The sequence below is a fragment of the Rhinolophus ferrumequinum genome, chromosome 23 (assembly GCF_004115265.2).
Source record: "Rhinolophus ferrumequinum isolate MPI-CBG mRhiFer1 chromosome 23, mRhiFer1_v1.p, whole genome shotgun sequence".
In the NCBI taxonomy this organism is placed as follows: Eukaryota; Metazoa; Chordata; class Mammalia; order Chiroptera; family Rhinolophidae; genus Rhinolophus; species Rhinolophus ferrumequinum.
The window spans coordinates 11,427,636-11,453,524 of record NC_046306.1 but is presented as its reverse complement, the minus strand read 5'-3'; the positions used below and the strand labels follow the sequence as shown (position 1 = coordinate 11,453,524).

The 25,889-nt window shown below is 45.4% G+C and overlaps 1 protein-coding gene across 4 annotated transcripts in view; it reads left to right on the top strand.

Moving 5' to 3' along the window:
• EYA2 (EYA transcriptional coactivator and phosphatase 2) overlaps window positions 1-25,889 on the top strand; it is a 224,994-nt gene that overhangs the window by 77,631 nt on the left and 121,474 nt on the right. For all 4 annotated transcript variants that reach the window (XM_033095320.1, XM_033095321.1, XM_033095323.1 and 1 more), the window contains exons 3-5: window positions 6,155-6,200; window positions 7,973-8,115; window positions 13,225-13,341. In XM_033095320.1, the coding sequence (XP_032951211.1) occupies window positions 6,155-6,200; window positions 7,973-8,115; window positions 13,225-13,341 (306 nt within the window). The remainder of the gene's footprint in view (window positions 1-6,154; window positions 6,201-7,972; window positions 8,116-13,224; window positions 13,342-25,889) is intronic.

The following is a 25,889-nucleotide window of genomic DNA, read 5'->3' as shown; positions in this document are numbered from 1 at the left end:
GCCTGACTTGTAGGAACCACTAGAGAAATATTAGCTACCATTCATTACTATTCATGGGAAAATTGGATTTGAATTGTATCCCATGTTTTGGAAGGAGGGGGGAAGTTACAGAACTAAGAAAGCAAAGCTGGATAGAGAAATTTTTTCTTTTAAAATGCAGATACATTTTGCAAAAGCCGAGGCTATAATCTCATTAACTGTTTCCCCTGGAACCAGCTGGGTTGTCATCTTCTCTCAGAATTCCTGCGCCTCCTCTGCCCTGGGCCTGCCAAGGTCTAATTTTGAATTTCAGTCTCACCAATTCCAGCCTGAGGCTGGCAGATTTTGATTCATTTCACCTAAGCCAGGTTGAGCTGCCCAGAGCTTTGCCCGAGTCCTCACCTGGGGAGCCACAGATCACCTTCACCTTTCCCACCTCTGAGCCTTTCTCAGCTGGCTTCTTTGGGGGACTTAGCCCCCGAAACAACCTCTACCTGCGTAGTTTTAAGGGAACTGCCAGCTCCTCTTTATGAAAAAGGGCACTGACTTACTAATTATCGAAAGCCCTCCCTGGATAAAGGACTTTCTCCTATGGCGATGTCTCACAAACTTCACACATTCTCAAGCCACTTTCTGCCATATAGTCATACCACCTATCCTGTCACTTGCTTACTCATTGTTCTTGAAAACAACTCCCTTTCAGTAAATTCATTTTAAAAGGATGACTTTAAACCTGTTCCAGAAATGAAAAATTACAATTTAGATAGTCTTGTTATGATTTTAATATGCATTAAAATATTAAAATAGATTTGTGATAATTTAACGAGAAGAGTATGTATGTATGTAGCCCTAAAATCCTCACACCCTGGGATATACTGGCCTCATTCCTTTCAGGTCTCAGGAACACCCCCACGATGGCCAAATGACTTGTTCATTGTCACATAGACATTCAATGAAAGTCAAAATTGGAGTGCATACTTCTGGACTCCTAATACAGCTGTCGCTGTCGCTGATCTGGGAGCAGTTTACGCCACCCACAAGAGGCAGATGAACTGATACAATTTATGGACATGCACCTTTCGTAGCTCAAGACAGCTCACTAGAAGTTGTCTCATCTCACCGGCATCAGTTAGAAGCGGCCCCTGGGGTCCAATTAGACAACATAATAGCAGTTGCTGCTTTCAGAATCATTAGCTTCTTAATCCTCCCGGTGAGAGATAAAAAAAAAGTGTGAACATTCAAATTGGGCTCCGGGATTTAAGTGGTTTAAAGCAAGGGCCCCAGGAGAATGGAAAGCTAATAATAACGCCTGTGTGTTGAGCAGTTACCATTTGGCAGGTACCTGCTTCTGTAATCCTTGCAGCAGCCCTGCCGGGTATGAGCTATCGTCCCATTTTGCGGATGTGGACACCAAGGCTTAGAGAGAGGAAGTGACTGCCACAAGGTCACACGGTTCTCTTGCAGCAGAGTCAGGATTTGAATTTGGGGCTGACCCCCTTCTGCCCACAAGCTTTCTCTGGAAAGAATACTAAGTTAACAAATTATGAGAGTTGGATTGTAGAGCTAGCCCACAGTAGGTGCATAATAAACATTTGTTGAATGCATGAAGGAATGAACAAAGTGGGTGTGTCCTTGGGCAAGTTACTTCGCACAATCACATACACACACAGTCACACATAAGTGTGCCCTGGCACACAGACCCCCAACTTTAGTTACCTCTTATTCGAATTGGGTGTTTGCTCATTTGTATTGCCTTCTTGGCCCCAATATGCGTTTGAGTTTGTGACTTCAGGAACGGAGATTTATTTGTATGAATCCAGAATTGTGATACTATTTAGTAATTTGCATGTGGTTCTATAGGTATTAGCCCGTGGTCCAAACTCGCGCTATACAAAGTGTGGTTCCTGGGCCTGCCGTGTCAGTATCACCTGGGAGCTTCCTTGACCTACAGACTTGGAGTCTGCATTTTAAAGAGACCCCCAGGCCAATTCTGTGCACATTAAGGTCCCAGGTGCACTGCCCTATACTGTCCACTTTCTTCCTTGCACCTTGCTGTAATTATAATTAAGTAATTATTTGTTTGCTATCCATCTCCCCAGTAAACAGGAGGGTCTGTGAGGGCAGGGCCCCTGACTGCTTTTGCTCACCTAGTGTAACCCAGTTTTTAGTACATGCCTGGCACATGGTGGACAGTGACTGACTGATTGACTGAATGAATGAATGAATGGATTCATCCCAGAGGCTCTGGCCATCCTTTTAGCTAATCCTTCTCCCTTCACCCACAGGAAGCAGGAGAGGAAGAGGAGGCTTAGAGTTTTAAATGGAGAAGTAAATGGAGGACATTCTCTGCCCCTCGCCACTTGAGAACTACCTGCCCCACTTTCTGTGCCAGCCACACCCCCCTGAAACACGTGGTGAGGCTAGCAGTAAATAGATTTGTCTATGTTGAGTCAGGTCACTGGGGCTGCGTTCACCGCTGGCAACGTAGATAAGTCACCATCAGTGACTCCTCCCTTGACCTCAACCTCATCCATCATGACGAGTTCAGTGACACTGACCAGGTGAAGAACAGGCACCTGTGATCAGTGGGGAGTCCATCTCCATCTGCCAGGTACCCGATCCCACAAATGTGAAAGGCACTGCTGCTGCTGAATATGACATTTCGCCACCCTGAAGGTGCCCGGGGCTCACCTGACGAGCGGAGTCACAGGGTCAGCTGCCTGTTGTACCAATGGCCCCGTGTTTCTTCATGGGGTGACCATGAGCAGGGTGACCCTGCCCCCTAGATTGCCAGCATGCTTGCCCCACCCCCCACACACCCACTGCAAGGGTCTGTCACGCTCTGGCATTGTGAAGGGAATCACGACCACAGTCCACACCTTCTTTACCCCTCCTGGCAGGCTGTGGTACGATGGCCATGCTGCCACCCAGAGCACCGTGCCTGCATCCAGCCGTGTTGCCAAGGCTATGGGCAAGATCATTCCTGAGCCACATGGGAAGCTTGCTGGCCTGGCTCTCGCGTCTCCCTCAATGTGTCTGTCTGGCTCTGACTGCCATCTGGAGAAAGCTTTCAAATACCATTGCATCCAAAAGTGGTGAAACGGGCATCTGGGGCATCCTGAAAGACATCCTGGGCTCCGCTGAGGACCAGGTGCGTACCTGGGACTCGAATGCCCACTCCTCCAGCTTTCACATCAAGGCTGGTGTTGCTCATGCGCCCACTTCCTGGTATGTAGATGGTGGCTGCACCTGCAGGTGGGCCTCCTGGTCCCCATGACCTCGAGGACTCACAGCCCTGGACCAGAGCAAGAGCAACAGAGGAAGGGAGAGGCTCTGCACTCCTGGGAGCCCCTGCCCCACCTCTTCGTGCTTGATACAATCCCACCCCAGGTCCTCAAAGAAGGGAAGGAGCTTGAGAGCCCCACATTGTCACGTTGTCACGTACCATCAGGATTCCCAGTGAGATCAACACCATCCTTAGCTGTGGACAAAGGAAGAAAGGAGGGAAGAAGATTATTCCATATATAATCCACTCATTTTCCAGATTCGCAATTCCCCCATGTGTCCCAGCATGAAAAACTTGCAGGTAATACCAAATTTTTAAAACAATAACAACCAAAAAAAGAAAAAGAAAAAAAAGGATAAAAGCCTATGCTTTTCCAAAATCACATAGTCCGCAAAAGGAAAATCTCTTTGCACTTCCCGAATGCCTCTTTCTCACTTGCACAATCTCAGGTTTGCACAGCAGGGGAGGGAGACCTGCCCAGGTGGGAAAGGCAGGGCGCTCAACAATTCAGAGGAACAGAGGAAGCCAGAGTGAGGCAAACATGCAAATCATGGCAGGGCGGTTGTGGGGGGAAGACTCTGGCTTCAAATTTATAAAATGCCAAGTTAATCCCAGCCCATAGGAATGTTTCCATAGATTTAGATTTTTTATGAATATGTACATATTTATTAAAGAAAACATATTCAAAATGTTTAATTCAGGAACTTATGTACTAAATGCACTCAAATCACTGGCTTTTACCAATAATGAGACTATGACTGCTTCAGAATGAGACGGTTCGTTCTCTAGTCCTGGGGGAGGATGAAAAAGAGGACGCATGAGGGCCTGCCTGGAGCAGCAAACCCCTAGTAGGGAAATTAGCATTGAGCACCTACTGTGCACCAGGGGAGTCCTTTAGCATTAGACCAATGTTGTTCCAACTTTTTAAAATACGACACATAGTAAGAAATGTTTTCACACTGCCTTTCAGCGCGCGTGCACACACACACACACCCAATACACACAACACATTCTCATGTCTATAACTGGAACAGAAGTTTCGCACAATTCCTTCTTATTGTGGGCAATACCTGCTGATATTATCTATTCTATTTGACCTTTTAATTCTAGTTGTAGTTCTCTAAATGGACTTCAGGATTCCCACCCTCACCCCAGTGGTTTGGGACTTGCACAGAATTTGGCTAAGCCAGGGAGGTAAAGGAATGGATTTGGCGCTCAAATAACCCTTGGGTTCAACTCCCAGGTCCCGTGTCCACAGGCTGTGTGGCTTGAGCAAGGCATTTAGCCTTCCCCAGTTTCTCCATCTGTACAATGGGGAGAATGCCACTACCTGCCTCATCCCGCTGTTGTGAGGACCAAATGAGAGCGTGCATACAAACAGTGAACGCATGGCCTGGCACATACTCGTACTGAGCTTCTGAGTGGGTGCGAATTGTTTTTAGGATGATTGTCCTTATGGGCTGCAGTGTCCTGGATGAGAAGACAAACTCTGGAGTCAGACTACCAGGGTTCAGATTACAGGCCATTAGGTTCAGGTTCAGATTACTTTACAATCTGTGTGGCTTTGGGTGAGTTCCTTCAACTCTCTGTGCCTCCAGCTCTTCGTCAGCATGGGGATGTGAATAGAACCCTCTTCGTGGGGTGAATATGAGGATAAAATAACTAATCCAGGTAACGCATTTAGAAGAGAGCGTGGCACATAACGAGCACGGGGTAAATCATCGATGTCGTCATCATCTTCTCCTTCAATCCTCGCCCAACGTTGTGAGATAAATATTTCCCCCCATTTCACAGGAAGGAACACTGAGGCCCAAAAGCTCTAGGCAACCTGCCCAAAGTCTCATTGCTACTAGGTGGTAAAATGGAAATTGCAAGTTGGTCTTCTGAGCCTCCAGCTCAGGGGCTGAGAGAGGCTCAGAACTCTGGGGACCTCGGAACATTTCTCAGGAGGCACAAGGACACCCCAGCCCCTGCCCTACATACCAAGAAGTGTGAATGGCAGGTTGGTGCAATCAATAGTCATGTTATCTAGTATTTTCCAGGGCTTCATAGTGAGGATATTCATTGAGTCGTGCTGTAAAAGATGACATAGCTGTGAACTGTCCATTTGTAAAATTAGCATCTCACAAGCATCTCTCCCCGCTTAACTCTCTCACCTTTTCATCACCTCCTGCATTATCGTTTCCCACCGATGGTTGGATGCTGTGTGCCCAGGGGTACAGTTGAAGCTCAGGCTGCTACCATCTCGCTGCTCCACCCCCTCGCTGGAGCCTAGGGGATGATCCAAGATGTGCCTTCCCCTCACTGCTGGGGCCAGCTCACTGAACCCCATGGACTGAAACTGGGGAGGGAGGAAGGGGACATCAAAGTTATATCATCAGAAGAAGGGAAATGGATGTTGGATAATCCAAACCAGCCAGTGCCTGCCATTCTGGGGTTCTCGGGGTTGCCTTCAAGGCAGGAAAGGGAGTGGTTTCTCCATCCAGGAGTGGAAATAGCACCCATTTGGGAATCAGCAAGCCAAGTTCAGGTACCAGTTGTGCTACTGCCTGGTCATGTGACCTGGCTCAAGCATGTTTTTTTCTGTCCCTTTGGCCTCAGTTTCTCCATCTGTACAATGGGTGGGGGGATGGATTCCCCTCTGATGTTTTGAGATGCTATACATTGTTTCTCTTTTGCCCTTCAATTACTACCTGGAGGCAAAACTTACCCAGAAAGGGTTTTCAAGGCTAATGCTAAGATGTTGTGCCTCGGATAAGCTTTTGTGGTTGAGAAAGTCCCTGGCAGTGAGTCTCTAAGTTTCTTCTGCTGAAGCCGGCGTCTGAACTCACAACCTCAGTGGAACATCACTCTGACAGCTAAAGCCCTTCCCATTTGTCTTCCCTCCAGGCGTCACCACATCGGCCCTTCCGCGTGTGTCCCAGCTCTTGGCAAGGTGAGTACACTTGCCTGGTCTCCTCATGCCCTCTCTCTTCCTTCTTGGAGGGCAGCTATCTGGAGCCAGACTCCTTGGAGAGGAATCACAGGGCCAGCACTTACTAGCTGAGCTATTTTACCTTCCAAGGCCTCAGTCTCCACATTTGGAAAAGGGGGACAGTCATGACACCTGCCCCATGAAATGAGCTAAAACATGTAAACACCACTTAAAAGGGGGCCTGGAACAGTGTTTTCAGAGTGTTGGCTGTTGTTTTCATCTTCTCTTTGTTCTTTTGTTCAGTCTTGCCTTCCTTTCCTTTCCTGTGCATAGACTCTTTCTCAGTTCCTCCCTCCCTCCCTTTTTCCCTGTCTCTCCTTCTCTTTTTACCTTTCTCCTTTCCTCTCCCTCCTTTTCTCTCTTCCTTCTTTCTCTCCCTCCCTCCATCTTTCTTTGTCCTTCTCTCTCTGCCTCTCTCCCTCCCCTTCCCTCTTCCCACCCCATCCTTCTCTCTTTCTTTCCCTCTCTTCTTCTCCCTCCCTCTCCTTCCCTTCTTTCATTCTTTCTTCCTGCTCCAACATCCACCCAACACTCCTTGGTACCAAATCCCCTCCCAAGTCCTGGAGATTCAGAGGTCCCTGCCCTTGGAGAGCTTCCAATCTAGAGGGGGAGACAGACCAGTAAATCAGAGATCTCAACACAGCTGGCAGGTGTGCAGAGAAGCAGTGGGGGCTCAGTGATAGACACGGCTTACCCAGGGCCCTCAGGAGCCTGACCTTGGAGAGGCACAGGTCTGCACCCCACAGCATGAGAAGCGCTGGGTTTGGCCTGGCCCAATGGTCACCACCTCCATATCTGGACTTGTCCTCCCTTAAAAACACTGGAGAAGCTGTGTCTAAGAAACACTTTCTCAGCCTTCCTTTCCCTCCAGAAGATGTTTTGGGGGTTGTGACTAGCAACTGAGGTCTGTTAAATCTTCCTAACTTGTTTAATGGCATCAGGGTTCGAGAGAGCTCCCCCATTCTTTCTCTGGATTTTCATTTTAGCCCCCGTTTAACCTGAGCAGGGTAAATTGGTTTTGATGGGAAGCAGGAGTTGATCACCTCAGATTTCTACTTTTCCTAAGGCCAGGTGTAAATTGGGGACATTTTTCAAATAAAGTTCTCTGCTAATTCCCGGCCCACTACATGCATTTCTAGATACCTCACAGAGCGTATGACAATCTTGCCTCATGTACTCACCCCTTGGCCAAGAGCAGGGCATCTTGATTGACAGCCCTGTCAAAGCTGCAGTCAAGTGGGAAGGTGTCTAAATGAGGACAGTCAGGATGGGATAGGCTGTGCTGTAGTAACTAATAAACCCTGGTCTCGATGGCTTAACACAACAAAGGTTTGTGTGTTACTCACATAAAGCCCGGTGCGGATCAGATGGAACTCCCCAGGGCAGCTGTCCTCCACACACTGACTCAGGGATCCAGGATGTGTGCCCTCCACAGTTGCTGCGGAAAGAGGAGAGAGGTTGGGGGGTGAGGGGTGGAGTGGGTTGTTTTATTAACCTGACTTGGGAATGGCAGAACCCAGTCACTTGGTCGAATCTGGCCGCAAGGGAGAGGAAATGTAATCTTCCTGGTGCCCGGGAAGAGAGAAAACGAAATGGAGTTTGATGAACACGTAAGTTGTCTCCGCCCTGGAAAGGGTAAATACCCAAAGGAAAATGGTGGTGTTGATACCAAAATAAGGGAGAAGGGATGCTGGGTTGGGTTTGGAGATTTAATCTTCTCTCCTTCCCTGCAGACCTTGCCCACGTGTCCTGCCCAGCCAGCCTCCCACGGCCATGGCAGCCTACGGCCAGACGCAGTACAGCGCAGGGATCCAGCAGGCCACGCCCTACACAGCCTACCCGCCTCCGGCACAAGCCTATGGGATACCTTCCTACAGTGAGTGCCAGACCAAGCCCTTGCTTTCCCCCTGGGGCCCCCAACACTGTAGTCTTTCTTCTGCCCTATTGCCTCCGGTAAATGCAGAATGACAAATACAGCCAGCCTAATTTTGTATTGCAGGTAGAGAATGACAGACACTTTAAAGATGGTTCAAGTTCTGTAGACTATATCAAGGCCTTTTTTGATTGCAAGAGTAAGAAACTTAACCCAGGCTGGCTTAGAGAAAATGGAAATTTAATGGTTCACATACTGGGAAAGCAAGCTAGCATCAGGAATGCCCAGACCCAGCTGCTCCAATGATATCAGGAGAAACACACCTCTCCGTGTTCAGCTGTTTCCCTCTGAGTCGGTCTGACTCCCACACAAGTTGGAGTGCCTACGTGGCAGCAGATGTGGTACCTATCAACTCTGGGTTTGCATCCTTTCAGCTCAGCACTCCCAGTGGAAGGAGAACTCGTCTTTCCCAATAGTTCCACTAGAATCCCATATTGACCCTCATTGGCCCAATTTGGGTCATGTGACAATACTTAGAGCAAGGCAGGGAGGTGGGAGTGAGAGAGATACGGAGGATGAAGCGCATGGATTGTATATATGAGGGAGGGATGGTTCTCTCGAAGGGATAGTATCAGTGGGAACACGGATGCCGGGAAGACAAAACAACAGACCTACAGACCTTGACTGTCAGAACCTTACTGCTAAGAACCAGGACTAACTTCCATTGCTCACCTGTCCCTGTCTACATGAGTCAGGGTTCTCCAGAGAAACAGAACCAATGGGATGGGAGATGGAGATGGAGAAGGAGACAGATATGAAGATAGAGAGAGATCATAGGAGTTGGCTCACCCGATTTTGGAAGCTAAGAAGTTCTAAGATCTGTAGTTGGCAAGCGGGAGACCCAGGAGAGCCAGGGGTGTCATGATACGCATGCATGTTATAAAGGAAGAGAAGGTCATGAGAGAGAAAGAAAGAGAAAGACTTAATTTATGTTCCAGCTCCATGCAGGCCTTTTAAATGAGCTGATTCAGCTGAGAACTGAGAAATGACCACACGCAAGCAAGCTCAGGAGGAAGAGCGTCCAGGCAGTGGGGACCACCGTGGGAAGGCCCAGGGAAGGGAAGGAATTTGGCAAGTCTAAGAAGCCCAGTGGCTGGAGCACAGTGAGGGGTGAGGTGGGTGAGGTGGGCAGAGCCTGAAAGGCCAGGGAGGGATTTGGGATTTTATTCCAAGTGACACAAGAACTCTCATTGGTGGGTGTGTAAGCAAAGCGCTGTAGGATACAGTCTGGGTGTTTTATGAATCACCTTGGCTGCTGTGAGGAGGTTGGATTACAGGGAAGCAGAGGAGAAACAGGAAGACCAGTTAGGAGACTGATAACACCTGGCGTCAGGTGATGGTGGAGGCCTGGCACAAGGCAGTGACAGATAGGAGTACAGATTCAAGCGCAATTCTCGAGGTAGCAGTGCCACGCCCTGTGGGGCGTCCGGTCAGGCGTTGGTAATGGTCACCCTCGTTGAGCCACTCACAAGTCTCGGTGCTATGTGTCCACTAGTTCCTTTAATGGCCCCTTAACCCTACAAGGAAGGTCCCATCGTTATTCTCTTTTGAGGGATAAATCAGTGGGGACTCAGGGTAAATAATGCTCCCAAGGTTACCCAGCTGGTCGAGGGCAGAGGTGGAATTAAACCTAGGCAGCCTGCGCTGGGGTCCAAGCTCAAGACCAAGCTCCATTGCCAGAGTGTGCATTCCATAAATCCTGGGAGATTACCTGTGACAGACCTTGGCCAACAGGTGTGGGCATCATTTTTAACTTTCTGCCCCTCTTATGCTAGAAGATTTGTGATACAATCACACGTAAGTTACCCAGCCTGGCTGACAGCCAAGAAAAATGAAGCCATATTATTTTTCAGCATAAAAGAGAAAACTAGCCCTGTTCCCAGACAAAACATAGCATCGGGTGGAAATTAATTGGGTTCAAAGTCATTTTATGGTCTCAGTTACTTGAGAGTCTGTATGCTGACAATACAGTGTAGGTGGTAAGAGCACACACACGTCTTACTCACACCCCACTGCTGCCCCTTGCTGGCCCTAAGACCCTGGGTGAGTTTCCTCATTCATACAATGGAGCGATACTAAGTCTGGCCTCCTTGTGGCTGTTGTAAGGATTCAATGAGATTGTCTACATAGGGGGTCTGCTCCCTTTTTCCATAAAGGGCCAGATAGTAAATATTTTCATCTTTGTGGGCTGCCCAGTGTTGGTCACAACTACACAAATCTGCCGTTGGAGCATGAAAGCAGCCGGACAATATGAGTGTTTCTGTTCCAATAAAACTTTATTTACACAAGCAGGCAGAGGGCCAGATTTGGCCCAAGGACCGTAATTTGCCAACCCCTGGTCTATATGAAGAGCTTAGCTCCCAGGGCCTGGCCCAAAGGAAATGCACAATCAGTGCAGTAGAAGCCAGGCTGCTACACACCCAGAATGTCCTTGTCACTAAATAATGACAAGTGGGATGGAAAGCCATTTCCCTTTGCACATGCCGGTGCCTGAGCAAGCAGTGTTTGCTCATTGTCTAGACAAACCTTGTTGAATCTTCTCAGGAAACTTTTTTCATTGCTCCTTGGCAAATAGCATTATTAACTGTGTTTAAATAGTTACAGGGAAATAGCACAATTGAGTAAACTAGAGGCAAGGAGGTTAGGGGTGTTGAGTATTTTTTTCTCAATTTGTTACGCAACATTTAAGGACATATGTAAAAACATAAAGAGTAACAGTACCAGCACCCGTGAACTGACCATCCAACTTAAACAATAAAAAAAAATGGAGGTTGTCTCCCTTTCTTTTCAGAGATACCCACATTCCCTGGATTTGATGTTTCTCTTTCCTCTGTATCATTACGTTTTGTAGAATAGGGGTCCACAGACATTCTATAAAGAGCCTGATAATAAATATATTTGGCTCTGTAGGCCACAAAGTCTCGATCACAACTACTCAACTCTACCATTGAGGCTTGAAAGCGTCCCAGATAATACATAAATGAATAGATGTGTCTGTGTTTCAACAGAACTTTATTTATAAAAACAGGCAACAGGTCACATTTGGCCCACGGGCTATAGTTTGCAACCTGAGGTAGAGTATTATTTTACATGTTTGTGGAATGAATGAATGAGCATATTCTTGTGGTTTTGTCTGTATCTGTTTAAAATGAAAAATGTACATACTCTTCGACTCAGAAATGTCACTTCTCATACACAATGTAGATAAACACGCTCACGTGGCATGAGCAGGCACGTCCATTCCATCATGGACTGTGATAATAAGAAAATTAGAATCAACCTAATGAACCATCATCAGAGGACTGGCTGAATAAGTAATGCTATTCCATGCTTTGGATTTCCGTTTGGTTAATAAAACAAATGAGAGTAGCTGAGCACACAGCTTGAGAAGAGTGAGCTCCTGGAGAAGGCAGAGGTCTGGGCGGTGAGAAGAGCCCATGTAGGACCTTGGGGCCACCCAAGGAGTTTAGATTTGGCTCCAGGCACACCAAGCACACCATTAACCATTCCTAGCAGACTGAGCAAAAGAAAGTGCTGTAGAATACATATGGCGAGAAATGTATAAGCAAGAAACTACTTGTCGTCATCGTTATTGTTCCTGAAGTCTTGCACCATCTATTGCGTGAAGTCCTTTTACACCCGTTATTAAGAGGCATCAAGAGAAGGAAAGGAAAACCTTCACTTCAGAGTTATTGGCCGATTGCAGGACCCTTACTGAGTGGCCAGGCTTCTTGAAACTCAGTTTTCACACCTTTAAATTGGAGAAAGCAATATTTCCTGTTCTGTGAAGTTAATGTGTGGCTTAAAGAAATGTGTATTGCTAAGTACCTCATTCAGAGCCTTATATGTTCATTCTTTCCCCTTCTTTTAATCTCCCAACAATGTCGGTGGGTATCAGTATCTTATTTCATAAGGGAGGAGACTTCCAAGCTGGGGTTGAAAGAGAAACCACCCGGGTCAACAAGGAATGAAACAAACCACCCAGGACTCTAGCACAGACCTCTCGACTCAAAATCCATCATTTTTACACTACTAAACATTCTCGTCATTTATGGGGGTGAGAAGAAGGGAAACCACAATTATAAAACCATCCCAGAACTAGAAATGTTCTTTTAAAAATGCAAATTTAAATAGTATCGAAATTCCATGTTGGGCCTGTAAGATAGACAAAGATCAGCAAAGTTTGTTACCTTTTCAATAAAAATACAGTGTATGGGCCACCGATGATGGATCAGCCCCCCTCCCTCAATACAGTCCCTTCTCCAGCCAGTTGCCCATGGAACTGGTGCTTGTGCTTTGAGGACGCATGTCAGAGTTTGGCCGAAACCGAAGGCAGATTTGTAACCATGGCCTTTGGAGCAGAGAGTGTCTTAGAGTTAAGTGGCATCATCTTTACAGAGGAAGGATGTTTCATTTAACACCTTCACCCAAACTCCTGGTGGACATTTAAGCCATACAGGTGCTACTCCGTAGAGTAAGGGGTTGTGAACTCACTACCCTCGGAGCCAGGCAGGAAGCATGTGCAAAAGATGAGGCCCCCTGGGCCGGCCTTTCCCTTCCCCACTTTTGATAGTATTCTAGGATGTAATACATACATACACATGTATGAATATGTGTGTATATATATCTGCAATGAAAAACTAGTACCTTAAAACTAGCCTGCGTCTTGGTACGGGATGGGATCCATGAAACACAAACTGGGAAGCTTATAGGGACAGTGTGTTGTCACATGGGAACGCGGGCTTGGCTTGGCATGGTGTTCTAGACCATCCCATTGCTCAAGAGAAACCGTAAGTCCAGATTTTTTTTTTTTTTTGGTGATGTCTCCTGATGTTTTAAAGAAAAAACAATTAATGTTAAATTTTCCTTAAAAATATGCAGGCTTAGCAAAACATGTCTGTGGGCTAACTTCAGCTCACAAGCCACCTATTTGCAACTCCTAGATTGGAAGCTGATAAAAGAGCACTCTGTGTTGACTCAGTAGCTGTTCTGCAGGTGACAAGGAAGCATCCTAATCATGTGTCTCTGGTGCTTCTTCTTCCTCCATCCAAGGCATCAAGACAGAAGACAGCTTGAACCATTCCCCCGGCCAGAGTGGATTCCTCAGCTACGGCTCCAGCTTCAGCACCCCACCCACTGGACAGAGCCCGTACACCTACCAGATGCACGGTCAGTGTGGCGCTGAGGCCCCTCCCTCAGGCATTGCCTGAGTTGGGTGTCTGATCATTCATTCATTTATTTAGAAGATGTATTGAGCACCTACTGTGTGGCAGGGTCTATCTCAAGTAGCAGAGTTACAGTGGTGGACAAACTCGATATGCGATCTGCCTTCGTAGAGACTGATGATACGCAAGGCAACAAATAAACCAGCTCATTTGGGAGGATTTGAGTGCAGTGAAGCAAATAAACATGGTGTTTGGATAGGGCGTGATGAGAAGTCGGGGGGGGGGGGGTTAAGACAGGCGATGTGTAACTTTAGATAGAGTCACCAGGGAAGGCTCTTTGAAGAGATGACACGAGACAGAGGCCCAACGGGTGAGGTGGAACGAGCCATGTGCAGACCTGGGGGAGAGCATTCCACGTAGAGGGAGCAGTCAGTGCAGATGCTGCGTGGAGGGAAATGTCTTGATGTTTTTGAAGCACAGAGCAAAGGCCAGCGAGGCTGGAACCCTGAAGAAGATGGAGGAGGAGAGAGTCCTGGGAGAGAGAGAGAGCAAGGCCAAATTACACAGGGCCTTGAGGGCTGATTTTAAGTGTGATAGGACATTGTAGACTCAGAGAAATGCTGGGTGCTGGGGATATTGGACAGGCAAGTAAAGGAGCTATTATTTCAGGCAGGAAGTTTGAGGCTTTGCACCTCCTTGGGTAGCCTTAGAAAGAGAAAACAGATTTCCAACGTATAACTCCCACCCCACATACTCTAAGAAGGTGGCGTTCTGTGTTCTCCTGTGCCCACCTCCATTCTTTTACCATCCAGGGGCCCCTTCTCTTCTCCAGGGCTCCATTGGAAGCATATTGGGGCTGGTGCATGGAGCAGAGTACTGGTAGAAGTCATTTTGGGAATCCTCATCCTGGCATTTTTTGCCTTCTTGAAAGCTGGTAAAAGTGACCACCAAGGATCTGAAAAGTAATATACAAAACTGAAGAGGGAATGAGAGGATGGTGGACTAATGAATGATTGTACTTTTCTTCCAAAAATACTTTTTGCAAGTATTGTTGCTTCATGTTTCTAATTAAGGAAACAATAAAAAGGAATGTCCAGGGCAGCCTTCCAGGAAAAAGAAACCTTGTGAAGGGACAGCAAATGATCTTAGGGGTATGTACGAGAAAGGCTGGAATAGGCATTAGTGCCCAGCCCTTGGCGTAGCTTCCATGTAAAGGTCTGCCTCAGTTTGTTGGTGACACCATCAGCTAACCTTGACCGCTGACCGCATGCCACCTGACGTTGCTCGATCATCTATGTAACCTTCATGACTCTCCATTGTACGGGAGAGAAAACCGAGTCATAGAGGGAATGACAGATGTGCAAATGCAGTGGGAAACGGACTGAGTCCTGTCTCATGGGGATCTGGTAGAATCGCATCGTCCTTCCTCCCCCAAAGCCATGCTTTTGGCTATGACACTGTCTTCCCTCCTCTTCCTCTGCTGTCACTTCTGTCATCCCACAGTGGCCCTTCTGAGTCCCACTAAAGGTTAGAAGATGCTGGGACCCATCTCCAACTAGGGAGAGAATTATGGCACCAGTTCCAATAATAAAGCCTTACGAAAACACTGAACTTAAACAGGCATTTGGGTCGATCTCAAGCCAGTTTTTTCTCAGCTCTGCCAATTGAAACAGAATTTACTGCCTCAGGGCTTCTAAGTCTACAGAGGTGGAACTGTAAACACAGTCCACCCTCCCCCATCTTACACCCTCTCCCTGCCCCGCTGTGTAATAAGTGAATTAAGTTAGGGAGGAGTGGCTCCCCATCCATCCATCCATCCATCCATCCTTCCATCCATCCATTCATTCAGTTATTCTGTATTACTGAGCACCAGCTGTATGCCTGGCACTTTTTTAGGTACTGGGGGCACAGCAGTCCACACAGTTCCCTTTTGGAGAGATGGACAATAATAATTAACAAATAAATAGATGGTTACAGATTTTGATAAAGCTTCTGAGAGACAAAAACAAGGCAGTGTGATGGGCAGTGACGAGGAGAGTGGTGATGGACATAACCCAGGTGGTTAGGGAGACCTGCGTGATGAAAAGGAGCCAACCATGTGAGCAGCTGCAGACAGTACAGCCCAGGCAGAGGGTACAGCAAGAGCAAAGGCCCTGGGCAGGAAAAGGCTCCCAGTGTCCAAGGGCTCAAGAGAGGAGACGCATGAATCTGGGTGGAGTGAGTGGAGGAGATGACATTGGAAAGAGAAGCGGGAGCCCTCCTCGGGCCAGGATTTGCAGAATAATGTTATTGCTTCTCTGGTCCTTAAAGCAACCCTGTGAGGTGGGCACCCTCAGCTCTGCTTTACACCTGATGGAAATGAGGCTCAGAGAGGGGAAGTGACTCACCAAAGATCACAGAGCCAATAAGTATTCAGAGCTGGGATTCAGCCTTGGGTTTCTCGCATTCCAGAGCCTGTGCTGATCCCCCTTGTGCTATTTCCTGGACTCTTTCAGGACCCCTAAGATCTGCGTATGTACCACTCCCCTTAATCCTCCCAAGAGCCTCATGACGTAGATTCTATCGTTATCCCCATCTTACAGGTGGAGACACTGAGGCCCAAAGTGATAACGTAACTTGGCCAAGGTCACAGGGCTGTGGCAGTGGGATTCGAAGCCAGGCAGTTACACTCCAGAGCCCAGGAACATAACTGCCACACCATCATGCCCTCCAACTCTTATAGATCCTTCTAGAAGATGATTCTTCATGGGTGAGCCCTGGCCTAGACCCCACCCCCACCTCAATCCTCGTCAGCCCCTCACAAGTGGAGAAACGTCTCTTGGTCTGTCTCCCGCTGCACCACCATGAGAATAATCCAGGTTCTTTTCTTATCTTCCTCACGGCCAACGTGCCAGAAGGGCCATGGCAGCAGCTGGACTTCATCCCAATTAAGTGCCGTCAGCCTAATGCAATGGCCGTTAACTGCTCTTGAGACAGCCCAGGCATTCTGCAAGCCTGACATATTCCTCCTTAAGTTTTTTGTGTTTTTTTTTTTTTTTTTCAAACACAAACACACAGAACGCTCTCACACCGTGCCCATGTGCTTCCTATTAATGTCTTTTTTTCAAGTTGCTCCAGAGGAGAAATAAACTCTCAACCGACTCCATGCGCAGTTCAGAATAGACGGCGGGCAGTGGTCGAGCTTAGTGTTTCAGACGAAGAAGGGAATGAAGAGGGAAACAGACAGATTGAGTTTGAGGCCTGAACGCACTGACTTGGGATGAAGTTGGCCCATGTTTAGAAGGTGAAATGGGTCTTTTCCTGTGTAAGAATTAAAATTAGGATTTTGTAGAAGCAAAAGAACCTAAGTAGGGAGCACCCCATCTATGGATAGATGAGTAAACTGAGGACTGGCTAGTGTACGGTCACAGAGCAAGCATCAGATAAGCCGGACATCTCCCCCTAGGTCTTATACCAAATCTCATAAACTTCCAGAAACTTCGGCAGTGCCATCGCCCCTCAAGGCCCTGGTTTGAGATCTGTGCCTGTTGGGATAACGCTGCCTCTTCACCGAATGTACAATAAACGTAAAGGAGAAAAGTTCATAGCACTCGTTCAGCCTTTGCATAATTGTTTATTTTCTTTTTTCAAGTTCACCCAGGGGTTTTTATAGCTGAAATGTATTTCTTATGAGTTTGATTTTTTGTTGTTGTTTCTTTTTGGCTTCTCTTGCAAAAACACTGCTATTCACAGAAATGACCACAAAGATTAAAAAGAGAAGGAAAAAGAAACCTCTGGAGAGTGTGTTGCTGGAGGTTAGGTGCTCTGGCCCTGGGCGGCCGTCAGTCGCGACTGTGTCACGCTCACCGTGGCATGACTCGTGGGAGCTGCTCGACTTCTCTGCGCCTCCTTTTCCTCACCTGTAGAACTGGCGTCGTAGCAAGAGAGATGACCTCCTGGGGCTGTCACAGGGACTCAGGGGAATGATGGCTGGGCACATCAGATGATGCCATAAAGGCTGGCTGTGCTTTTTATGATTCCCGTTATTCCTTTCGTAACATGGTAGTTGAAAGCAGTTACTCTGAAGTCAGACTGAGTGACCGCCCCAGTTCTACCATGTACCAGCATGTGACACTGAGCCAAGTTACTTCTTAGAACCTCAGTTTTTTCCCCTGTAAGATGGGGCTGCTAACAGTACCTAAGCCTGGGGTGCTGCAATAATTAAATGAGTTAATGTCTGTGAAGTCGTAAGAAGAGCACCTGGCACAAACTAAGTGCTCTACAGATGTTAGGATTAGTATTGGTATTATTAGTATCCTAATTTCAGATTTGATGGTCTGTGATCTTCCCAAATTCACTTCTCTTTCCTGAACTCTCAGTTTTCAGTAGCCGTAGTCAGAGAAAAGAGGTATACAAATTTGAGACTGTGGAGCCGTCACTTCCGCATAAACTCCCCATTTTAGGGGGACTTCAAAACAGTGGGAGCCCTTGTCAATGGAAATTCCTTTTGTATTTACCAAAGGCCAGGGAATGCAAATACTGACGCTCAGAACCCAACATGAGCCATTCAGAAGCAATGTGGAAATATGTCATTCAGGATGTGTAGGAAAACTGGGTCCAGCAAATGGGTTAATAAGCCAGTGATCTCAGCCCGAGTCCTCCGAGGCCAGTCTGTGTCAGATTTATGAAATCTAGCACCATCTCTGGCACCAGAACTCTGTGTGACTTTGGACATGTCACTGAACTTTGATGATGTTTCCCATTTCTGGCGCTTGTAAATGCTCATTGAAAAAATAAAGGGGTCAAAGAAGGTCATGGTCAAATACACCAAATACATGTGGTGAATAGGGTGTGGCATAATAGTGTGTCTTTGCGGCAGGACTTTTCTGAGTCTCTGCAGACCGACGTGCTTTGTGACTCTCCAAGAATACACTTCAGTGGTCGGTTTTCCCAGATACATTTGAACACAAACGAATGTTCTGTGCTCACGGGGAAGCCCCGGATGTGATGATCTTTAAGCTCCTTCCTGTGTTAAAATCCTTTGATTCTCATGATTTTTTTTCCCATGACAAATGTGTATATATTCCTTTTTTTTCTGTATTTTAATTTATCTTCTGATGAGATATAATTCATATACCGTAAAATTCATCCTTTGAAAGTGTATCGGTCAGTGGTTTTACTACATTCACAGAGTTGTGCAACCATCATTGCTGTCTACTTCTACAACATTTCCGTCACCCCAGAAAGAAACCCCCGCCCATTAGCCGTCACTCCCTATTCCCCCACCCCCGATGTGTTTCCTTTTGTAATAAGAAAAAGATACATTTAAAATTACCCTTCCTTTATATTAATTTTTTTGAGCAGGGCTATACATGTACCTAGTTGAAACACCTCCAGAAATCTCTCTCTCTCATCCTCATCCCACATCCACCAAGTTACCAAACCCCCAGAGGTGAACCCCTGGAAGCAGGTTCTGTGGACCCATCCAGAATTTCCTTTTGCAAATAGAAGCAAACATAACCACAATCTATTATACTGCATATTTCTATGACAGGAATTAACTCACATGTGAGTCATCAATAAGGAAATGATGCCAGTATAATTCCAAAGGTACGTTGGTTCATTTGCTGTTAAGATTTTTCTCCTTATCACTGGTTTTAAGCAATTTCATTTTGATGTGCCTTGGTGTAATCTTCTTGGTGATTCTAGTGCTTTGGGTTCTTAGATCTGTGAGTTTATAGTTTTTATCAAATTTGGAAAATTTTCGGCTATTATTTCTTCAAATATTCTCCCCCACACTTCCATGTCTTCAAGTTCACTACTCTTTTCTTCTGCAGTATCTGATATGCTGTTAACTACACCCTGGGCATTTTTCATGTCATACATAGTTTTGATTTCTAGTTTGATATGAGTATTTTTAAAATATCTTCTATCTCTGCACTTAACATGTCCAACCTTTCCACTGGCTCCTTGAACAGACAGAATACAGTTATATTAACTATTTTAATGTGTTTGTCTACTGACTCTGTCATCTGTGTCATTTCTGGGTTAGTTTTCATTCATTTTCCTCCTTGTTATAGGTCATATTTCCTGCTTCTTTGCATGCCTGATTAGTTTTTACTAGATGTGAGACATTGTGAATTTTATCTTGTTGGGTGCCAGATATTTTCATATTCCTATGAATATTCTGGAGTGTTATTCTGGGATGTAGTTAAGTTGCATGGAAATAGTCTGAGTCTTTCAAGTCTTACTTGAAGCTTTGTCAGGGAATGCTGAGCAGCATTTGGTCTAGGCCTCTCTTGACCTAACAAATATTTCCCACTACTAAGGCAAGTCTTTGAGTATTCTTCCTAATGCCTCCTAAATTACGAGGTTTTCCACTCTGCCTGGTGAGAATAGGAACTATCCCCAACCCTATTATGAGCTCTGAGGATTGTTCCTTCTAATGTTTTCAAGTTGTTCTCTCCCAGCCTTGAGTAATTTCCTCACAGGTATGTGCTAATCAGTACTTAGGTGGACACTCAAGGGAAATGTCTGCAAATCTGCCGAGTGCTCTTTCAGTGCAGCTTCCTATGTTCTGGTCCTCTGCTCAGCTAATCCTCACCACTTTTACCTCCCTAGTCTTGCAGCTCCATCTCCTCAACTCAGAGAGACCACTGGGCGCCAGCTGGATCCCCTCCCTAGAAACTATCCACACTGAGACAGTCATACCGCTCACCACTCATTTGCCCTCTCTCAATCATCACTGTCTGTCATGATCTGATGCCCAATGTCTTGGAACTCTAGTTTTGAAACTATTTCATGTAGGAGAGAAAATCCAGTCCCTGTGATTCAGTCTCAACCAGAAGTGGAAATACTGCTGCACTGGTTCATTTGCATTTTTCTCAGCACATTCAGTAACAGCAGCTGAATGCAAAATATGTAACACAGGTAAAGACCACCAGCCTTGTAGGAATATATTTCTGTCCCTGGTGCCTCTTGTCCTTCCTTTGACCTCTGTGTGGCCACGTGCTCTGTATTTGAAACACTTATTTTGTACTTCCCCCAATCTTTGTTCATTTTACCCTTGTTTCCTTAATTCAGCACCTCCATCGTCCTTCTACACCCTGCCATCAGGATACCTTTACCTGCTTTTTTGAAGGAAAAAAAAAAAAAGCAACAATCTCTGTTTAATGTAACACTTTACTGTATATTTCTTATTTACTTATTTATTTTTTCACTGTGCTATTATTTTTATTGGGATTGTCATTGCTTTTGTCAATGATCTGGTCACAAAGTTGTATGGCTTTTGAGCAGTCTGCCCACCCCTACCTTTTCTCATAAGCCCCATTATTTTAGTGCACAGGTTTGCACAACACGTGGCCTTTCAGGAAGACATTATCACATTATGTCAGAGACACTTGTGTATATTCTTATTTTCACAGGTCCCATACTATACACACTCTTCTGCACTTGGCTGTCTTCATTCAGCTATACACCTTGGAGAATTTCCTAAGTTGGTATATAGAGAGAGCTTCCTCATTCTTTTCACAGATGCCTATTATTCCATTGAATAAAGTGCTGGAAATGATTTAACCAGTTTCTTGTTGGATGTTTCCAGTCTTTTGCAATTACCAATATGGCTATGAATAACTCTATCTGGATATCATTTTGTTTTTCTGCAAGTATATCTGAAGGGCAAGTTTCCAGAAGTAGAATTCAGGGTCAAGGGAAAGATCCATATTTAAATTTGGTAGATATCTCCAGAATACCCTTCATAGGGAGTCTACCAATTTTAACACCCACCAGCAGTGTCTGAGAGTGCCTGTTTCACCAACCCAGTGTCATCTAATTATTGGGGTTTTTGCCAATCTGATGCATGAAAAACGCCATCTCAGTGTAGTACTAATTTGCAAGTGTGTTATAAAGTTGATGGTCTTTTCAGATCTTTGACCAATTTGTGTTTCCTTTTCTGTGAACTAAGAGATTAGGCTTGAAAAAACTATGCCAAAGAAAAGTGATGATATACTAGGCATACTAATATTTAAACATATTATAAAGCTTCAGTAATCAAAACAGCGTGGTTCTGGTATATGAATAGAATGATTGACTAATAGAGAAGAATTAATATGGTCTGAAAAGAGACAAAACGTATCGGGGAATTTAGCACATGGGCAGATGACGTTTTAAGTCAGTGGGAGAAGATGGAATATTCAATGAACAGAGTTAAAGTAACTGGTTAGCTCTCTGGGGAAAAAATCCACTCCTATTGCTATAAACCAGAAAAAATCCAAATGGATCAACAGTTTAAACGTCAAAAGTAAAACCATAAAAATAAAAGTACTAGAAAGAGAATTAGCAAAATTTTTATAACCTTGGAGTGGAAAAACCTTTTTTTTCCAACCACGACTCAGAAATCCAGAAGACATCAATTAAAAGATTGATAACTTTGACTATGGATTTTTATTTTGCATGGCAAAGAACACCAGAAGTAAAGTCAGAACAATAAAAATAAACAAACAAAACAAAAAAGAAATTGCAAACTGGAAAGAAATATTTACATCTCAAATCAGAAACAAATTGTTACTATTTTTTAAATGATTCTCAAGTTCTATGGATGGATCGAACCTGCTCTGGGATGTGATTCTTCAAAATAAAAGAGAGAAATGAGGAGGTATGATGGTACAGGGAGTGGGGGATCCTGTGACAAACTGGGGAGTACAGGCCCATCAGAGTTGGGGGCAGCTTTTATTCAGTTTCAGCTCATTGCTGCCACACTAGAATGGGACTCCAAAGAAGCTAGATCTTTCCATTTTTCAAGGTAATCCGCAAAACTATATTTTAATTCTTTTTTTTAAACTATATTTTCTTTCTTTTTTTCATGATTGGCAACTGATTTAAACACTCTCTTTAAAATACCTTGTAAAGCAGATGAACGTGCATAAGGCTGGTCTTTATGCCTCTGTCTTACAATCTGGTTCCATCACTTTTCTTAACCACAGGTCATGAGACCAGAACTGGAAGGAGACACTTCCAAGCCAAGTGGTGACTTGGGAAGCCAGAAAGATTGCTCTTTGTGGTCCCCACCTCTGGCTTCTTTCATCAGTGAGCCGTGTCCCAGAGGACTTGAGTGGTGGGCGTGGTTATAGCTGAGTTGGAACCCAGTGGCCTCCTGGTAAAGCAGAGTTGTTTCCCTATTTCTTCTTGGCAGCCGCAACTGTTCAGGCTGCCTTGGCCCAGCCAGTTTTGAGCAGGCTAAGTCTGTCTGGTCTCACTATGTCGGTCAAGACAGGAGCCAGGCTTGGCATCCCGCGGGTTCCTGGACTGAGGTCAGGTTTCCTGGTGTGAATCAGCAAGTCTTCTGCACACGATGACGTGGGTGAGGTTTTCCAATACATATCAGCACTCTTGCGCCGTGCAACACCTCCACCCTGGTGGTCATCTTCGTGTCGCCATGTGTGTTGGCAGTCTTGCTGCCTTCTGTTTGAGCTCAAGTCTTCTGGATGTAGGTAATAGAGAGGTTTTTAAATGGATGGTCTTTTCCCCTAGTTATATAACAAGTGTGATTTGGACACCCCCCATCCCAAACGCCCCTGGAGATGACCAATGGAAACAGCTGGAGAGATTGAGCATTAGTGTGAAGGGAGGTTAGTAAACAGCAGTTCACCAAGACATCACCTTTCTGTGATGATGGAAATGTTTCATATCCGTGCCGTCCAAGATGTTAGCCACTAGCTGTGTGTGGGTGGCTATCGAGCACTGAAATGTGGCTGCTGCCACTGAGGAACTGAATTTTTTATTTTGTTTAATTCGAATTAATTGTGCCGTAAACATAACTGTGGCTAGTGGTTACCATATTGGGCAGTACAATGCTCAGGGATGCTTAAAAGCCAACTTATAACCTGGTCACTGCTTGGGTGGGAAGAGGATAATTAGGAGGTGTTATGAACAGAATGTTTGTGTCCCCCTAAAATTCATACAATGAAGTCCTAATCCCAAATGTGATGGGATTTGGGGGAGGTAATTAGGGTTAGATTAGGTCCTGAGGGTGGGGGCCTTTGAATGGCATTGGTGTCCGTATAAGAAGAGGAAGAAAGAGATCTCCTCTTCTGGCACCCATGTGAGGACACAGCAAGATGGTGGCCATCTTTAGAAAGTCCCTTTACTATCTTGAAGTTTAATTTATATATAATTTAACCTTCTTATACATATTTTTAAAAGTCAAATAGAATGCCCTACCTGTAAAATAATTTATAAACTGTATTTTTGAACATGTAACTGCCCAGTCATGACCGCACTAGAGGACATAATAGACACACCCATGCATAGATTTCACAAGAGCATGGCTGGCAAGCCGGGTTGTGCGGGCAACACAGATATCACCAGCAGGGTGGTCATTGACAGCGTGACTTTCCATAAGGGGAGACAACTCGGTAGATTCCAAACAAAACAAAAGACAGCCATCCTTCTCTTGACAGCAGTGGTGGTGTCATCAGGAAATCTCCCTGATGCAGTGACAGCCTCCAGGGACATGTTATCCCAGAGGTCATGGACTTGCAGAGCAAATTAAGATAACCGTGTTTCCCCAAAAATAAGACCTAGCTAGACAATCAGCTCTAATGCGTCTTTTGGAACAAAAATTAAAATAAGACCCAGCCTTATATTCTGTAAGACCGGGTATTATATTAATTTATATTATATTATACCCAGTCTTATATAAGACCCGGTATTATATTATATTATATTATATTATATTATATTATATTATATTATACCGGGTCTTACAGTAAAATAAGACTGGGTCTTACATTAATTTTTGCTCCAAAAGACCCAGATGCTTAAAGCCAGGTCTTCACCTGTGTGAATGTCTGGTTGGACATTCAAAAGCCAGATGGGACCTGGGAAAATTCCTCATTTTTCTGGGCCATGCAGAATGTCTGGCACCTCTGTTGCCTGCCCATTAAATGCCACTAATGTCTGCAGTGAAAGTGTCTCCACAAATCTCCAAGCACCCTAGGGGTACCACAATGCCCTTGAGAACCACTGGTTTGCACAGAAGCAGGTACAGGCATGGGGAGAGATGTGTGTGTAGGAAAGTCCATCTGTCATTCACTCAGCAAACATGAACACCAGCTCTTTTTCAGGCAGCATGAGAGGTACAAGCCATACAACCCTGAGCTGACAGTCAGGCCCCGCCTTTATGGAGTGTATATCCCAGTGAGAGGACGTAGTGTATTAGCCTGCTTGAGCTGCCATAACAAAACACCACACACTGGGTGGCTTGAACAATAGAAATTTATTTGCTCACAGTTGTGGAGGCTGAGAAATCCCACATTGAATTGCCAGCAGATTCTGTTCCTGGTGAAAGCTCTCTTCCTGGCTTAAAGACTGCCATCTTCTTGCTGTGTCCTCACATGACCTTCCGTGTGTGCGCGCGCACGCGGACCAAGAGAGAGGGAAGAAGGGAGGGAGGGGTGGGGGAGGGAGGGAGGGAGGGAGAGAGAGAGAATCTGTTGTCTTTCTCTTCTTATAAGGACACCTGTCCAGTTGGATTAGAGCACCACTCTTATGACCTCGTTTAACCTTAATTATCTCCCTAAAGGCCCCATCTCCAAATATACCGTGTTTCCCCGAAAATAAGACCTAGCTGGACAATCAGCTCTAATGTGTCTTTTGGAGCAAACATTAATATAAGACCCAGTATTATATTATATTATATTATATTATATTATATTATATTATATTAATTATATTATATTATATTATATTATATTATATTATATTATATTAAAGACCCGGTCTTATATTATAGTAAAATAAGACCAGGTCTTATATTAATTTTTGCTCCAAAAGACGCATTAGAGCTGATTGTCCGGCTAGGTCTTATTTTCGGGGAAACACGGTAGTCACATTAGGGGTTAGGACTTCAACATGTGAAGGGAGGGGGGCACAATTTAGTCCACAACAGATAGTGAGCAGGGAAATGAGTCAATGCCAAGATGATGTTGGCTGTGATGAGTGCTCTGAAGAAAATAAGCTGGGAGAGGAAGCAAAGAGAAACAGAGGAAGGAGGGTTTAATTTGGAGGGTGAGCAGGGCAGGGTCTCTAACATGGTAACAGAAGAACAAATTAAGAAAAGCAGCCATGGGTCATGAGTGTTCCCAGCAGACCGGAGGCCAGTGGCGGGTGCACAAAGGAGAGAGGGATGGAGGATGAGGTCGGAAGTTGGGGGAAGCAGTCTTGTGGCCTCTTGGCCGCATTTGGGTTTTGTCTTGAAAAACAACAGGCAGCGATTGGAGGTTTTAAAACAGGAATGGTGATCTGATTTGCATCTTAGAAAGATCAGTCAGCAGCTGTGGAGCCAGTGAGCTATAGGAAAGTCATGGAAGATGCGAGGAAACCAGAAGCAAGTTCTCTCTTAGAAATGGGACCACCCCATCCTTGGTCCTCCCACCCCCCAGTCCTTTAGGTTGGAGCCACAATGGAGCCAGTGTTCACAAAACTTGCCTGCAACAACACCCCCAGGTCCCAAGGACTCCGTAAGGACTCAGTTTAGAAAATTCTAGAATCATCCCAACTTATCCTTTCACTCCT